Source organism: Leucopleurus acutus, assembly GCF_964270905.1.
Source record: "Leucopleurus acutus genome assembly, chromosome: 12".
Lineage (NCBI taxonomy): Eukaryota > Metazoa > Chordata > Mammalia > Artiodactyla > Delphinidae > Leucopleurus > Leucopleurus acutus.
Genome location: NC_139154.1, coordinates 42,668,100 through 42,686,015, shown reverse-complemented (window position 1 = coordinate 42,686,015; position 17,916 = coordinate 42,668,100). Strand labels below are relative to the sequence as shown.

The following is a 17,916-nucleotide window of genomic DNA, read 5'->3' as shown; positions in this document are numbered from 1 at the left end:
TTCTTGAACCACCGTTTCCTCATCTGCTGAGAGAGATCTTCCCGCTGGGGCCTCGGCCCTGAGCGCCGAGGAGTGTTGGTCCTGCGGCCTTCCAGCAGGTGCAGCCTCACCTTTCCTAGCTTCTCCCCACCTCCACCGGGAGACTGAAATTCTAGCAGACATCTAAATCCAGACCGTGGGAACAGCCACCTCTGAGCGCCCTGGCCTCCTACACCCAGGGCCGCCCTGCTGCTGTTTCTCTGCTGCTGGTTAATCTGCGTGGTTTACGGTGGTATCAGCGCAGTTTGCACAGTATCGCCCGCATGAGCTCAGCTGGTGGCCTCGGTCCAGTGGAACGGCCCTCCAGGCAGACAGGCGCACGGAAGCCCCACTTCCGGTTAGAAGCTTATTTCTGTTGTTTGCAGGAACCTTAAAATGGCTAATTTAGGCACCACCAGCAGGGGTTGGATCACCTTGTTAAAATAAAACCAAGTTTGTTTATTTCCTGGCGCTATACCTTCCAGTGACGTGTGTAGATCTGCAGTCTTCAGCTCCCTGAAGGCTGACATGTCCGCTGTGTAACCACCACCCGGATTGGGAAATAAAGCCCTCCCGGGGCCCGAAGCTTCCCCGAGTCCCCTCCTGGTTTCCCGCAGCAGTGTCTGGCCCAAAGCAGGACCTTGGCCAGTCGATGAATGAGACGCAAAGGTACCCGAGGGGTGCAGAGGTGACTGGGGCTCTGAGTAGCCAGAGGGGTTTCCCGAAGGAGGTGATGCTGGCTCAGTGGGGCTGAAGTGTTTTCTGGAACGACGGAGGTTAGACTGCTCAAGGGAAGGGGGGATGTGTGGGTGGAAACAAAGGAGCATTGCCCAAGGCTGCCTTCTGTTCTCCCCTGGGTCCAGGCCCTGAGGTGTGCAGCCTCACGTGCTTCCACCCCTGTGTCCGAGCGGCTGTCGGTGGCTCTGTGATGAGCCTGGCCCCCGGGGTGCTGAGCTGGTGTGGCCTCGCGGCTCCGCAAGGAGGGCACGGCCTGCGGCCTGTGGCCTGTCCTGCTGGCCCTTCAGGGCTGGAGTCGTCTGCAGTCAGTTGTGTAGTCCGGACAGCCTCCTGCCTGCCACATACCCCACAGCGGCCGTTCCCTGGGCGCAGGGCTGGGCCGCTTCCGTAGCAGCGCGTCCCCACCTCACCTCACTGTCGCTCCTTGGAAAGCTGCTACGCAACACAAGCTCAAGCCTGCCCGGTGCCTGTGTGGCTGGCCGGCTGCGCTCCTGTGAGAGGTGCGAACCTCGAATTCTGTCTGTGATTCCCCAGCTCCAAGAAACGCCCGGAGGAAGTGGCCGTGAAGCCCAAACCCTCGCCCTGTCTCTCCATCTTTGATGAGGAGGTGGACCCCGACGAGGGGCTCTTTGGCCCGGGCAGGAAGCCCTCTCCCCGGAGCCCCGCAGAGGACGCGCCCCCCAGGGACTGTAAGTAGAGCCCCGGGGGTGTTCCTTTCATTCTCGGTGTCTCCCGGGTGACCCAGCCAAGCTCTGCGAGTGGCTTTGGACCCACCACACATGAGCAGGACGGCTCATGTGTTAACACGATGCAGATGCAGTCAGTGGAGAGATTTTCTGCTGGAGAAATCTAGTCTCACACCTTGTGTCCCCATAGCCTGGAACGTTCCAGGGCTGTATGTTTATTCTAATCATCCCTCAGAAGCAAAGAGTAGTTTTCTTTGCTGCTTTGAAAAGTGTGGGTCGTGACTGGTGTAGAAGTGCCTTTGTTACCTCTGCAGCCAGATGTGGGCACCTGGTGGAGAGTGGACGCTGGCCTGCCTCCGGCCTGGTGGGGCTCTGCATGACTTGGAGTCTAACAAGAGGCTCTGTGTTTCCTGCAGAGACCCCGAGGGAGGGTCCAGTGCAGAGCTGGAACAGGGAAGCTGAGCAGCTTTGGGACTTCCACACTCGTGCCTGTTCCGACCCTTCCTATCCCCGCCCGCGTTTGCATCCAGGGTAGGGAGCTGATGTCACCCATTAGTTCAGCCGGCACTAGGCGCCCACTGATGGCCAGGCACTGTGCTGGGGCCGAGAACACCTGGATGAGTGAATCACAGTTCTGGCCTCAGGGCCTCCCTGAGGGAGACAGGACATCTCCTGACCATTAGAGGCTAGCCTGGGCCTGTAACAGGTCTTAGCAGGACGTCCGTGCCTGTGGGGACCCCAGGGAAGGCTTCCTGGGTGAGGGTCAGGTGGAGGAACTGTACCTGAGCTGGATCCTGAAAGGTCAGCGGAGTTTGCCAGGGCTGCTGACGAAGCACATTCCAGGCGGAGAAGCTGCAGTTACCTTTCTCGAAGGGCAGCGTTGAGCAGTGGAGACGGCGAGAGGGTGGGGAGTAGACCCCGGCTCCTCGAAGGCAGAGGCTGTGGTCAGAGCCGTGTCTGCTCACCACTGCATCCCAGAGCTGGCAGCCCCGGGCCGGTGGTTGGCGCTCAGTGAGCGCTTGTAGAAGACTGGGGTGCAGCCCTGGGGGCTGGCCGGGGCCATGGGGAGCCCGGGGTATGAGCTGAAGAGGCTGTTTCCTCCTAAAAGCAGCGGGGAGGCTGCAAGGACTTGAAACCGGGAGGAGTGCCATCAGGTGGCTCTGGCCCAGCGTGGAGGGAGGCGGGGGCCAGGGCCGCAGGGCCCCGTGAGCACATGTCTCTTGCCCCACGTGACCCCGTTCCTCTGGTACGTCCGCAATCTGCCTTGCAGACTGAAGTGACAATATTGCTTCCTCTCTCCTGGCTGTGCCAGGAGGTTGGGCCAGACCCTCTCCACCCTGCACCCCGCAGGCAGCCGAGGACAGGCTAGGACTTCTTCTGACCCCTCTGCTGCTGCCTCCTCCGCAGCCCTGAAGCTGTTTGACGATCCTGACCTCGGCGGAGCCGTCCCCCTGGGTGACCCCTTACTGCTGCCAGCTGCCCACGGGGGTGGAGGACCCACGTCCCGCCCAGGCTGCAGGGAGGCCTCCGAGGAGCTGTTCAGGTACCATCTGTCCCCAGTGCTGCTCTACCAGGTCTGAGAGCGGCCTGGACAGAGCCAGGGACCCATCCAGTCTGGGAGCACTTCATCATCCTTGGGCTCCGAGGGAGGGAATCCCGACCCATCAGAGACGGGAGCCTGTGGGTGGGAGCTGACCAGGAGGCAGCAAATGGGGTGCGATGAAAGGGTTGGGTGGGGGGCTGTCAGCAGCTCATCAGATTCTAGAAAGACAGGACTGCGTGTATACAAATAGTGTATATAAAGGATAAACTATGTAATTGCACGAGCAAGTGTAACTGGCATCAGCAGGTTTGGGAACAGATACATAAAACTGACTTGGTAGCACGCAGCGCACGTGGCGGGGGGCAAAGTGCAGACGTTCTGGGCAGTGGCAGGTATCCATCGGCAGGCCGTATGGAGGGGAGAGCGAGGCTTAGCCTGTTACGTGGAGGTCGATTGACAGAACATGTGCACACCTGACGGCCGCGAGGGGTGTGCCGTGTGTCAAGCAGTATGCTGGGCTCTTTACATGTTATCTTATTTAATCCTCACAGCAGCACCGCCTCCCACCCTCACCCTCCACGTAGGTGCTATTTTCTCCTTTTTACGGAAAATGGAGGGTGGGAGAGGTAACCGGCCCAAGGCCCCCAACTCCCAGGTGACAGGCGGGGATTGGGACCCAGGTCAGCCTGCCTGTGTCCCGTCGTCCCACCCTTCCAGGACTCTGAGCGCTTGGAGGAGGAGAGGCTGGCAGCTCCGCCTCCCACCCCGGGGCCGGCAGGCTCTCCCTGGGCTTCTGCTCCTGTCGCTGCTTCCTCAGCACGCTGGGCACTGTGCGTCTCTGCATCGCATCATCTATGTCCCCAGGAGGCAGGCCGAGCCTGGCCGTCTACGGGACTCTGAGCTCTCTCTTTCCAGGAAGAGTTACGTGGCACTGGACATGCGATCCCGGGAGGCTGTCACCACCCCCCTCGTTAGCAACCACGGGCTGTTAGCCTTCCGAGTGCCCGGCGAGCCTGAGTCACAGCGACGGCTCCTTGCCATTACATCTCCCCATGGCCCCTGGCAGCTGTTCACGCTCATCCTGCGTCCTCACCGCTGACACCCAGGCAGCAGTACTCCCTGGGAGAAGCTGGGACTGTTGTTACGTGCTTCGGGGTGATGCTGAGGCCCAGGGAAGCAGGTCAGCCCCGGGGAGCCTCTGCCGTTGCCAGGACTCAGCATGTCCTAGCGGGGCAGACCCAGTGGGACCTTTGGGCATCGTTTATACTAAATCCATTACACTGGAACTTTCCAGCCCATGTTCTGCAGAACGCCGGTTTCGGGGGTCTGAAAGGTGTTACCTTCAAACGCTTTCTGTGGCCAGATGGCCGGGTTAAGCAGGACTTTCCAAGCCTTTAGTGTGTGGGCACGCGGGGCTCAAGGGCGATGCCAACGCAGCATTTCACGTTCTGGTTGGTCCCTGGGACCCTTTCCTTTGTAAGGCCTCCTACATCCCACAGGGCTCTCTGGCAGTCACTGCCTTAGAGAATGTGAGTCCTGTGACCCTGCCTTTGCTCTGCCAGACATCTGGTAAAGAAGGAATTACCCTCTTGAGAGCAGGAACCATATTTTTTTTTCTTTGTGTGTGTCCTGGGACTATGCAGGTGGTAACCGGGCTTCCTTATGATAAACGTTCTAATATTCATCCATCCATCAGTGCTTTCATCACCCCTTCATTCCACCACTGGCATCTGCCATCCCATCCTGAGGCAGCATGGAGGGGCGCTTGAGCTGGGTTTGGAGGCTGAGAAACCCCCGTTCCCTCTTGCTCTGGGGCCCCAGTTTTGGTTTTTAGTCAAGTTCTGCAGAGACCTGGGGAAGAGGAGTGGCCTCGGTGGTTGACCTCACACCTGCAGGGCCTGGAAGGGAGGGGAGCTGGACCTTGTGTCAGTGCGACCTGTTTTTACCCGTGACTCAGGGAGCCCAGTTGGAAATAGGGTGCTTGGCAAGAGATGCTGTGTGGCCACCTGTATCCCGGGTGTGACTGCCCCACCTTCTGCCTCAGAGCAAATCCAGCTCCTGATTCGCTCCAAAGAGTCATTGCTTTGCCAAGCAGTATAAATCCTGAACTCCGACACAAGCTTTTAGCTGCTGCTTTATTTCCCTAAGGGCCCCTGTTTGAGGATAATTCAGTCCCCCAGAGCTTTTCCTGGGTACCCAGCCTCCAGTGGAGGATGCAGGACAAGCCAGCACCTGCCCCAGGGAGGCTCAAGGAAGGGCAGCACTTGGAGGGAGCGGGGACACAGCTGAGCTGAACTTGCCAGGAGGAGCCTGTCCCGGGGTGATGCCTCCTGGGATTGCCTGGAACTCACTCTTTCAAGGCCTGGCTTGGGCCAGTCCCTCTGGGTCTGGAGGGACACCTTTTGCTCACTTCTCTGCCATCCGTGGGAGGCTCTGAATTCTCCCCTTGGGGCCTATGCCGCATCACAGGAGGCTGACCGAGGAAGCAGGCAGGGTGACCCACTGCCCCTTCAGTAGCTGCTTCCTGGCAGGCAGCCCTTCCCGGGAAGGGCACCTCCACCCTCATGTAGACCTCTGCCAGGCCCCGTGGTGCCGGGAGTTGTTCTGGCCAGAGGTGCCTCCCCTCTGCTCCTGCCTTTACTCAGCCGTGCTGCTGTCTGAGCTGGAGCCCGTTCACAGTTAGGGAGACGGAGGACCAGGCAGGTGGGGTGGGCTGAGGCCACTGAAGGAGTAGCAGGATGAGGGAGGGAACCGCACTCTGCCTGCCGCACTGTGTGTCTCTGTACACGGGGTTGTAACCCTGTGGGGTGATGCCGCTGTTGCCATTTGGCAGATGGGAAACCAAAGCTTGGAGAGGCCAAGTGGCCTGCGCGAGGCCCCCCAGTCTTCTGCCTGCAGCGCCTCTGCCCTCCTTCCCCTGTCCCCAGCTAGCTGTGGGCCCCAGGCCAGGCCCTTCATCTCTCTGTGCCCCAGTTTTCACATCTGTACAATGGAGCTAACATCTGCTACCAGACAGTGTCTTGTGATTACTCAATGAATTAACAGATGCGGAGAAGGCCGGCCGTGGTGGGTACCCAGCCCAACGTTGATTGGGTGGGCAGGTCGGGGGATGGGTTGAATGGGTCTTTTCGCTGTGCATCTGGTCTGCGGGAGTTGAGTCCTTGCACAAGGAGCTGGCAGCAGGAGCTCCCTCGGGCAGAGGGCAGAGCGGGGCTGCCTTTCTTTCCTGCTGTCCAGGACTTGGGCTGGTCCTGAGTGACCGTCACACTGCTTCTGCCTTCAGTTCCACCAACAGGCTGTCAGGTCCGGGGCGTGGCGGAGTCTTGGTGGGTGATGGCCGAGGCCGGCTTCAGCCCTCGGTGGGCCATGTCTAACGAACGCCCGGGTGGCCCACCAGGGGACACTGTGGGCCAGCAGACCCCACCCCGCGATGGCTTAGAGCCCCTCAGTCATTCTTTCTCTGGCTGAACTTGGCCTGGATGAGAGCCCAGCATCTCAAGTCAGACTTACTGGTTCCAACTCAGGCCGGCCACATGCTTTCACCTCAGGCAGGTGGCTCGGCCTCCTAGGACTTGAGCGTCCGCATCTGCAGGGTGAAGATGGCGCTGTACCTCCCCAAGGGCTGTTGAGGATAGCAAAAGAGAATGGGTCTAAAGTGCGTGGCCCAGAGCAGGAGCTCCATATGTGGCAGCTGTTACTGTTATTTCTTGAAGGGTTGAAGGAGGAGTCACCTAAAGGAGCCAGCTTGTCTGGAGCGGGGTCACCCGAAAAGCAGTCCTGCAGAGGCTGCCAAGGGGCCGGCTCTGCTCGCGCTGGGCTGCGGGGGTGCAGGGAAGGAGAGCCCTGCCCCTCAGTTCCTCCCCGGGGGCGGATGGGTGGAAGGGCGAGGCTGGGAGGCGGGGGGACCGAGCCCAGTGCCCTGCAGGGGTGCCTGCCTTGGCAGGGGGCACCTTGTCCCTTTTGCAGGAGATTGTGCTCAGGGCTTCTCCCTCTGGTTCTCTAGAGTCGAAGAGGACTTGGACCAGATTCTGAACCTGGGGGCTGAGTCCAAACCCCAGCTTCAGCCCCAGCCCCAGCCCAAGCCTCCAGTGGCAGCTAAGCCAGCGCTACTCAGAAAGCCAGCTGTTCCCCCCAGGGCGGGTTCATCTGAGGCTGTGGCCAGGCAGCAGAAGCAGCAGCAGCAGATCCAAGCCATGGACGAGACGGACATCTTACAGTACATCCGGGACCACGACGCGCCTGGCCAGGCTGCCCCCAGCCTCTTCTGACCGCCCCCAAGCCCTGTGCTCTTCCTGCGCCAGCAGACTCTCTCCTGTGGAGGGGCACGTAGTGAGGTGCAGACTTGGACCTGTAGGGCCAGAACCTCTATTCCCAAGGGAGGGAGGGTGGAAGCCGGGTCATAGGACCCCTGTACTGCCTTTTTCCTTTTCCTCAGCCCTGTGGGTTCATGGAATCCTGCAAGATGCAGAGAGCAAGGTCACTATAGGAAGTGGAGCCTAAGTTGTCTCAGCCATGTGGATGTGGAGGGGAGAGCCTGTGGGGATGCCTTGCTAACCAGGAGCCCAGTCCCCAGGATGTCATGAGACTGGGAGCGCGGGGGGCCAGGGAGGCTCCACTCGGGGCGGGAAACTTTGTGCCCACTTGTGCCCACCGGCTCTGCCAGCCCCAGCACGGGAGGGAGGGCTTGGCCAACCTGGGGTTTGGGTGGGAATCTCTAGTCACCATGACTCCTGGAGGCTTGCAGGCCCTGGCAGGGTCCCCAGTAGAGGGATGCTGAGTGGGTGCCCAGGAGAGCCTGGCTAGGTGGGGTGGCCCAGCCACCTCCAGTTACCAGGTGCTAAGCACGGTGCCTTCCCAAGTGTCGGAGCTCAAGGGAGACGTCAGGCCCAGGCCTGCCTCTGGTGTGTAGATGGCCTGACAATCCCCATGTCTTCCTCTCTCTTCCTTTCCTAGGGAAGGCCTGGCCAGACCATGGCCTCCTTGGGCCTCTGGCCATAGGGCCGATGTCCACCGTTACAGCTTTTCCTTCAGGGACGCTGTGGCTGAGGTGCCCCTCCTTCTCACGGCCTGGGCTGGATGCTCTTCGGCCGCTACTTGAAGGCCCCGTCTGTCCAGCGGTGGGTGCTGCCAGGCCTTCCCTGTCCTCAGCGTCTGGATTTGCTCACTGGCCTCCCCCAGTGGGAGCCTCCTTCCCGGGAGAAGGAGCCCTGTGCCGGGCAGGGCCAGTGCCTTAGACTTCTCCCCGACCCCCTTGCCCCGGCATGCGGGTCTGAGCATGGTGCATGTTTAATGCAGCAAAGAATGCCTCTTTTGTTGTTGTTGTTTTTGATACAGTCTTCATGTTCAGAATTAGTTTTTAAGGAAACACAGGTTTTTAAGAAAATGCAGCCGCTGTTGTCCCTTGGGTTGTGCTGCTCGACAGAGAGGATTGGAAGGAGGATTTGGGATGAGGACCCCAGGCCGTTCCCCATCGGGGCCAGGAGCCAACCCTGATCCCTCAGGGATTCTGCCGGAGCCAGGCCGGTGTTTGCTGCCCTCAGAGTCTCTAGCACCCGCTGCCCAGTGCCAGGACCTGCAGGGCGGGTGGGAGCGCTCAGTCCGGTTTGTCCCGTGTCTCACGTCCCCCTTCCCCTCCACTGGTGCCAGTGTGAGAGGAAATAGGCGGCTCCGGGGACTGAGAGCCTAGTTCCTCCTCCCCCTCTGCCTTATCTGGGCCCCGAGGGCAGCCTCCCTGGGGCCCGGAGCTGGCTCCGGGACAGCCTCAGCCCCCAGCACAAGCCGCCCCTCTTCTCTTTTGCCGCCAGGCCTTCACACCCGCACGCCACGCTGGGGTCCGCGCTCTTGCCGACTGCAGGAAGGCCTCCGAAGGAAGGAGCAGGTGGTGAGGCGATGGGCTGCCGTGGCCTCTCTCTCCTCCCTGTTCTCTCCTCTGGGCCGCTCCCTCCCGCCCCCAGCATGCGACATAGGGGAGAGGGTGCAGCTGGCAGGTGCCCGTGGGGGCCCACAGGTGGAAGCTGCCACTCCGGTGTGGCTTCGCCCACTGCTAGCCCGGCCTCCTCCCTGGCGGCCTGGCACCCGGACACCTCAGCAGAGATACTGATGCTCCGCGGCGCCGCAGGTCTGTGACCCACCAGCCGATCTGTGACCTCCAGTCGTCCAATAAAGTCCGTGTCGGTGCTCATTCCCACATTTGTTAGTGGTGACCTTTTCTGACCCCGGGCTGATGGGGGACAGTGTGGGGCACTGTCTTTACAGCCCCGGGCTGATGGGGCTCAACAAGGGGCGCTTCCCTTGAAGGACCTGGGGTATGCCAGGCCTCCCAGGCTGCTTCTGGATGGGGCAGGGCGAGGGCAGAGGGAGGATTCCACTGTGTGAACTGAGGCAGAGGGGCCAGAGGCCCCGGCCTGGTGGGGTCATCGGTCAGTAACTGCTCAGCCAGGACCTGTTTGGAAAGAGGACTTTTTCCTTCTCCAGACCTCACTTCTGTCTCCTCAGGGTAGGGACTGGTCTAGGCTTGAACTGGCCTTGAGGTCCTTTCAGCTTTGACACAAGACAGCCCCACCGAATAAAACCGTCCATCCGCTTCCAAACCTGTCCTAGCCTCCACTCTCCTGCCAGGGTCAGATTCTGAGATGCTGCTTCCTGCCCGGGACCCAGAGGTTCTTAGCAGACGGCTCTGCAAGCCGACATCCCCCAGAGCACTAGAAACGGGTCCCCGGGAGCCCCGTGCAGGGCAGTCTGCGAGCCCACGCCGGCCTCCCTCACCACTCGGCTTTGGAGCTCGCAGCTAAGCTCAGATGGGGGTCTTGGCTCCCAAGGACAAGCAGTTGGGTCGTTCTGAGAAGGACCACGCAGCCCACAAGCCTGCAGCAGAGAGTTCACCGTGGAAGGAAAGTGAGGTTCACTGAGGGCAGCGTTTGTTTGTTTTGCAGCTGTGTGAGCCCCGTGGACAGGATGTGCCGGCTGCTCTGGGGGCCCCGCTCCCATCCCCCGTTTTTCCTGTCAGGAAGCCGGGAACTCCAGCCACTTCTCCTGGAAAGTCCCCATCCTAGTGTCTGTCCCGGCCGGGCCGGGAGGTGAGCTCCGCTGGGGGAACCCACCCTTCCACACTCTGGTGTCCCGTGACCGTATCAGTGCCACAAGTCTGGAGCCCAGCCTGCCTCTGTGTGCTCTGGGGCTGCCCCGAGGCTCAAGCCCTCACAGCAGACGCAGATGAGGCAGCAGAGGTCCAGGTGATTTGGGGGCCCTATGGCCTCATGCCCAGCTGCCAGCTTGGTGTCGTCGATACAGTCCGCGTGGTGGTAGGCTTTCCTTTGTCTCTGGGGAGAGCCGGCGTGGAAGGTCACGTTCGGCTCTCCAGCTCTCCAGCTGCCCAGGTGAGCATATCCTGCGGACGGGAGAAGGGAGAAGAGCTACCAACACGGCGCTTGGATGGTGGTCCTGGCTGGGCAGCAGGCACCCCCCAGTGCTGCCGGGCCTTTGGGTTGAAGGCCACCCAGAGCAGGCGTGGTCGACACTCAGAGCCCCTTTGAGTGGATGACCTTTCAGTGTCAAGTTGTGGATGGTACCTTCAGTGCAAACCCTCATCACTTAAACAATTCCCTTGAGGCCTCACGGTTGGGGGTAGCCGACCAAAGGACCAGGCTCCATGGGCCTGGAGGGATCTAGGTTCCGGTCCAGCTGGGCTATCCGACGTCCGCTCACCCTGCAGTGCCGAGTGAAGAGACTTCCCTGGGTTCATGAGAAGGGCCAGGTAGGCTGTAACGTCCTGTTCGTGCCTGAAGGGCTTTCCTTGGGCTGGTCACTACAGTTCATCCCAGAGGGACCCCTGCCCAGGACAAGCTACACGCTAGTGAGATGGGGCAGACTGAGGATGGCTGGTCAGAAGGCACTGCCGGCTTCCGCCCCGCCTCGCCCACAGCCCCGGGCACTGACGTTGACTTCCAGGTGTTGTGCTACGTACGACATGGTGAAGGGGACCTTTTACCGTGGTGCAGCGTGGTGCGTACAGCCTGGAGCACAGATGCGCATCCCTCTCGTGGCTGAACCTCTGGTTCTGGTTTAACACGGCGCTGGCCGCCGGTGAGGGCTGAGGGATTTCATTTCTCAGGATAAAGCCGCACTCCTGGAGCGGGGATCGTGGGCTCAGCGCATGGCCTCAGTAAGCAGGAATCCCTGTTGACAACTTTCAGAGGTGCCGATGCTTCTCTGCTAATTTGGCAAATAGCGGCAGCCTCTAAATTCCTTTCTGAGTTAAGCTGGGGTAGATTTCTCCAGCCCAGCCAGCCAATCCCGTCTGTGTCCTCACATGCCGAACGCATCCGCAAACACTAAGCATTTAATGGCACCTACCGTGTGCAGGCGCCATGACATGTGGAACACGGGGAGTCAGGTGGGTGAGGCGTAGTGAAAGATGCAGGTCAGCCCTTCTGGTCTAGAAGCTCCCCATCGTGCTTGGGCATCAATCAGTTTGATGAATAAGTGCATACAAGGAACAAGAAAAGTGCATGAACAATACAGGGCAGAGCAGCGGGTGGCAAGGCCTGTGTAGGCGGCACAGCTCTGGTGCTCAAGAGACACAGAGCAAGAGAGACCAGGCCAGCCTGGCCGATGAATGTTTCCTGAGCACCTCTGGGTGCAGGACCTGTTCTAGGCACGATGGAGGACACAAAGATGATAACACATGAGTCATCAAAGCCGGGTCTACCGTGAGCCACGCTGAACTGTAGGTTCTGTTCTGTTCTTTGGGCCTCCTGCCCAAGCAGCAGACACAACTAGGAAAAGCACCTCTTCCACGCAGCCCTCTCTGCCCCTCCCCCTCTGCCCCCCCCCCCCAGCAATACAGTGTTACATGCAAGGTGACCCCAGCTCTTAGTCACTGTCTTAATTTCCTAAGGCAGCTGTAGCAAGTACCACAAACTGGGTGGCTTTGAACAGCAGGAATTTATTCCCATTTCCGGAGGCCAGAAGTCTAAAATCAAGATGTTGGCGGGGCCGCGTTCGCTCTGAAGGCTCTGGGGAGAATCCTCACTTGCTTCTTCCAGCTTCTGGTGCTTGCTGGCAATCCTGAGAGTTCCTTGGCTTGTAGCTACTTCACTGCAGCCTCTGCCTCTGTCTTCACACAGTCATCTCCTCTGTGTCTTTTCTGTGCCTGTGTCCAAATTTCCCTGTTCTTGGAAGTAAACCAGTCATTAGATTAGGACCACCCGAATCCAGTATTACCTCATTTTCCCTTAATTACATCTGCAAAGACCCTATTTCCAAATAAGGTCCTATTCACAGGTTCCATGTGGACAAGAATTTTGGGGGGACACTGTTCCACCCAGTTCAGTGCCTCAGGGTCTGAGGCTGAGCTGCTTGAGTGCAGAAGTGATGACTTTCATATCTCCTGTATCAGCTTCCGGGCTTTTTGGGTGCCATGTGGTACCATGTGGTCTTGGGGCCTTGTTATCATACAAAATTGGGGAAAATCACCCCACTGCTAACAACAGTCCCGGGACTTTGTACATTGCTTGTGTCCAGTGGCGGGAGCAGGACACACGGAGTATGTGACTGGTGGAGCCCCAGGGCCTGACACCTCTGGGCCATTATACACCCTTCCCCAGGGCAATGGTAGGCTCCAAATAGGTCTGATTACCCGTGTTCTGAGTGGATGTGATTCACGAGTAAGCTGAGGCAGGCAGCGTCCCATTCTGTCCTGTCCACGCCATGGCCTCTGTGGTGTCCCCTTGGGCTTGTATTTCAGCAATACCCTGTCATCCCCACACCCTGTCCGAGGAGGGGACAGGTCGGGGAGGGAGCTGGGAGGGAGGTACCTTGGTTGGACACTTACCCGGTGCCAGGGTTAGATTCCTCTCATTTGCAGCTACCCCCAGAAATGCCCAGACCGCTTCACTTCAAATCTTAGTAAGAATGACTCTTTAGAGCAACATGTAGCACAAGATGGAGATTCAGCGGGGCTCAGAGCCGTCCTGACTGACAGGGGGCTGTGACTCCCTCCCTGGAGGGTTGCAGGGCTCTAGAGGTCTTTCTGGGGACCCACATTGCCTCCTGCTCGGAGCCCTGGCTCAGGAGTGGCCTGATGGCTTTCCCAGGTGTCTGCCCTCCCCCCGACACCCACCATCCTCTCTCTGGGCCCCTGAGGAAGACGGAAAAGGCTTCCAGAGAGTGAGACCTGCGGGCCAACTCCCAGGCGCCCGAGGGGGTGTCCCAAGGCCTCGGCCTTCTCAAGTTGGTTTTCTTACCTTGGCAAGATTGCTCTTGGCTTCTCCGTTCGTGTGTTTCTGTTTTTTCTTTTGGTTTAATAGCCACTCGGCTCATTTCCCGCTAAGAAGCGCTCTCGGTCCCAGAGGGCAATTTTTAGAGTAGAAAGTGGAACAGCTAACTTCTTGTCTACCTGTCTCTCGGACCATCCCGAGCAGCAGAGGCTCAGCTCAACCCAGTGCTGGTCTGAGGGCTTCCTTCTACTGACCAGACAGTTGAGGGCTGTAGTTAGGCTCAGTCTGGTTGTATGGGTGGCCCTAGGATTGGAACCCTGGCCTCACTCTCTGTATAATGTAAGCCACAGGCATGGGAATGGAAAACGCTGCAGCACCTTGCGTAAAAGGTTTGGCAGTTTTTAAAAAAGCTGAACATAGATTTACAATACAACCCAGCATCTCCCCCCCTAGGAATGTACCCAAAGAGAAAGGGAAACATGTCCACACAAAAATGTGTACACAAATACAGCAGCTTTATTCGCCATGGCCAAAAAGTGGAAACACCCACAAAGTCCATCAGCTAGTGACTGGATAAATAAAATGCGGAATAGGCACACAATGGAATATTATACAGCAACAAAAAGGGACGACGTGCTGACACATGCTACAACACGGGTCAACCTCAAAAACATTACACTGAGTGAAAGAAGCCAGACTCAGAAGACCACATATTGCATAATTCTATTCATATGAAATTTCCAGAAGACAAATCTACAGAGACAGAAAGTAGATTAGCAGTTGCCTTCGGTTGGAAGTTGAAACAGTGGCCAATGGACACAAAGGATCTTTTTTTGGGCTGGGGAGGGGATGGGGAAATGTTCTAAAATTGGTTTGTTGTAATAGTTGCACAATTCTGTAAATTTACTGAAATCACTTAATTGTACACTTTACGTGGGTGAATTTTAAATTATACCATTAAATTCTACCCCAATAAAACTGTTAAGAAAATTAATGACTGGAAAATGAAACAAACAAATAAAAAATCCTTGGGCAGCAGAGGGCAGCGGCTGGAAGGGTGGGCCAACCCCTGGCTCTCCAGCCTCCTCGCTGTGTGGCTCCAGGCCAGTTACTTACTCTCTCTGTGCCTCAGTTTCCTCACCTATAAAATGAGGGTAATAATTGTACCTGCTTCATTAGGGTAGTTATAGGGAGAAAATTAATATTTGTAAAGTTCTTTGATCAGTACCTGGTACACATTATATGTGAATAATCAAAATTCCATTGAGTTGTTAGTTGTTTATTGTGCTGTAAGGAATTCTAGGATTCCTCTCTTGATCTAAGACTGAGAACCAGACCTTTGGGTAGAAAGGGAAGCCGCCGGGGGGCTCATGTGTGAGGGTGGGTCACTCTATGTCAACCTCTCGGCCTCTCTGAGCGGAGGTGTGCAGAGAGAGCGAACACAGCCTGCTCCTGCTGCCTCACAGGGTGGGGATCACGAGAGATGACACATGCAAAACCATCGGAGACCCACTAAAGGGCCCTGGCGCTGAGGGGCCTGGTGTCTGGGGCCCCAGGGAGGTGACCAGGGTCCTAGATCTGGATGGGCCATGGAAGGTTAAGGAAGATGGAAATGGCCGGAAACGAGCTGCTGAAAAAGATGTCATTCTGATGAATATTCCTAATAACACCAGTGGGGCCGTGGCCCCAGGGAGCTCATCCCAGCAGCCCCCCACACTCCAGACCTGGTGCAGCTCTCCCAGCACCATGGAGACAAGGAAATAAACACCACTGGCTTCCCTCTCCCGGCCCCTGACCTTTTGTTCAGAGCAACTGGCGGGGCGGAGCTGGGAAGGGAAGGTCAAGGAGAGTTTTCTGGCAGCCTTGTGGCCTGACTGGCCTGACTGAGGTGTCTCAGCACTCGTGCCCCTTCCTCTTTTCGCCTTGGGCCTACTCCAACTTCTCATCATCCCCCGTTCACTCCGGGCCGCAGTGGGGCAGAGGGTGTCCAGCACCCGCTTTGAAAAGAAGCCACGCCCACAAAGGCTTATACACAAATGTTCATAGCAGCGTTATTCAAAACAGCCCTCACCCCCAGCCAAAGGAAACAACCCAAATATCCATCAACTAGGCAACGGATAGACCAGCAGTTACATCCATACAGTGCAGCAGTGCTCAGCAAATGGGGAGGAGACTACGAGTAGATATAATGACACAGACGGATCTCAAAACACGGTTACTACATACTGTATGAGTCCATTCATATGAAATTCTAGCAAAGGCAAAACTACAGCAGATCAACGGTTGCCAGGGGCTGGGGCTGGGTAGGGGAGAGGGAAGAATGACGCCAAGGAGACATGAGGAGACTTTCTGAGGTGACAGAAATAGTCTAAAATTTGAGTATGACTATAAAAAAAACTCATTGAACTGTACCCTTAAAATGGGGAGATTTTATTGTAAATTCTACCTAAATAAAGCTGTTGAAAAAGGAACCACAATACAAAAGTAAATATACTTCTACCATTCAATTCAGCAATCATGCTCCTTAATATTTACCAAAATAAGTTGAAAACTTACGTCCACACAAAAACCTGCACAGAGGTGTTTATAGCAGCTTTATTCATAGTTTCCAAAACTGGGAAGCAACCAAGATGTCCCTCAGTATATGAATGGATGAATAAACAATGATACATCCAGACAATGGAATATTATTCAGCACTAAAAATATATGAGCTATCAAGCCACGAAAAAAAAAACATAACATGCCCTTAAATGCATATTGCTAAGTAAAGGAAGCCAGCCTGAAAAGATGGCTTACTCAATGATACTAACTTTATGAAATTCTGGAAAAGGTAAAACTACAGAGACAGTAAAAGGATCACTGGTTGCCAGGGGCTGGGAGGTAGGGGATGAGTAAGTGGAGCAGAGAAGATTTTTAGGGAAGTAAAAATACTGTGTATGATTCTATAATGTGGATACGTGTCATCATACATGTGTCCAAACCCATGGAATGTGCAACACCAAGAGTGAACCCTGATGTAAACGATGGACTTTGGATAACAATGATGTATCAGTGTAGGTTCATCAGTTATAACAAATGCTTTTTCTGGTGGAGGATGTTGATCGTGGGGGAAGCTGGGAGTGTTCGCGGACAGCAGGTACATGGGACTCTGCATTTTCTGTTCAATTTTACTCTTTGCTGCTTTTATAACATATAAACATAAAATCTATTTTTTAAAAAGGAGCCACAGTGAGGAAGTTCCTTAGCCCAGAAGATACTCAGCACACCAGGAGGCCAGCCCTGCTTCACCAGACCATGCCCTATTTTCAGTGAGCTCCCCGCATAGCCTTCAGGTGCCCTGGGCTCCAGCTGGGGCTCAGCAAACATTTGGTGGTGGAAGGAGTTTCTGGTCCAGCAGATGGGCAAAACGGAGGGAAGGAGCAGGGGGCACCTGATGAAACGGAGGACCTGCCCCCGAGTCCTCTGGGGAAATGAAAGGTCCAAATCCTCAAGTCCTGGAAACCCCAGGCATTGACTGGCCTTGGTTCATTGAAAACTTCTCTCTCCTCCACTGCATGATTTCCAACTTTCCTTTTTCTTTCCTGTAGTTGCCCTGTGTTGTCCTGGGCAGGCAGATGCAGAGGACTTATTGCAAGGTGGTACCTTTTGGGGGTAGGTGAGATGGCCTCCACAGATCCATGGATTCCCTCTTCCCTTCCCTCGTGGAACAAGGCTGAGGGCCTCAGGATCAGGAAAACACACCCAGGGTGCTCCCAAAGGCCTCATCAAGCTCCAGGGGCTTGGGATACAAGGGCTCTGAAGAGAACGAACCTTCCTGGGAGGAGACCCAATGGTCCACCTGGACCCCTGGAGCAGCTTTGAAGTCTCAGTGCTGCCAAAGCTGTCCATCAGCTCTCCCTTTGGGTTGGAAAGTGCACAGATCCTTGCTTACTGGGAATAAGGAAGTGCTGTTGCAGGGTTCTCAGGGGCTAGAGAGCGGAAGACTGCTCACGCAGCCCTGTTAGAGCAGCAGATCGGGGTCCTGGTGTGGGGCAGGGGCTCATCCGGCTGCAGGCTTTGATCAGAGATGGGGGAGTTGTTCTGTGTTGTCCCATGGTGACATGAGAATAGACACCCTGCACGGTTACCTGCTAGGAGCTTTACACTCGGCACCTCATTTCTTCTTAATCTAAGCCTAAAGCGTTATTAGTGCTAATAAATGAGAAGAAGTTCTGCTGATTCACCTCCCTATTCTTGAAGTAACTTTTTTCTTGACATTGGTGCCTTTGGGCTGGGCTTGAGGAGGACCCCCTTCAACCTGAGGTTCAAGGGTTCCAAGTTTAGGGAGGGAAGAGGAGGGATCCCAGAGCCTGAATCCAAGAACTGGGGCTCCAGGCTCATGTGGAGAACAGGACAGCAGACCAACCATAATAAAGACAGAGCTGGGAGACAAGCTCTCCAGCCAGCTCCCCCAGCCTGCCCCTCCCCCTCCTCCCCCTCAGGGGCTTCATCTTCACCTGCCACTCAAAGGTAATCCTCCCTGGGCCTGGTCTTTGGAGGGACTTAGCTCATTTATAATTATTTCTGTTTCTTCTATGAATATTCATCTGCACAGGTTTTTGTAATTTTTTAAGTTAATTATGTTTTAATAGATCTTTATTGGAGTATAATTGCTTCACAATACTGTGTTAGTTTCTGTTGTAGAACAAAGTGAATCAGCCATATGCATACATA

The 17,916-nt window shown here is 56.3% G+C and overlaps 1 protein-coding gene across 1 annotated transcript in view; it reads left to right on the top strand.

The window, feature by feature from the left end:
• The window catches only part of HS1BP3 (HCLS1 binding protein 3), a 34,461-nt gene extending 26,435 nt beyond the window's left edge, over positions 1-8,026 (top strand). Inside the window, exons 5-7 of the mRNA XM_082851981.1 lie at positions 1,291-1,445; positions 2,850-2,985; positions 6,989-8,026. Coding sequence (XP_082708107.1) covers positions 1,291-1,445; positions 2,850-2,985; positions 6,989-7,253 — 556 coding nt within the window. The 3' untranslated portion in view covers positions 7,254-8,026. The remainder of the gene's footprint in view (positions 1-1,290; positions 1,446-2,849; positions 2,986-6,988) is intronic.
• The last annotated feature ends 9,890 nt before the right edge of the window (positions 8,027-17,916 follow it).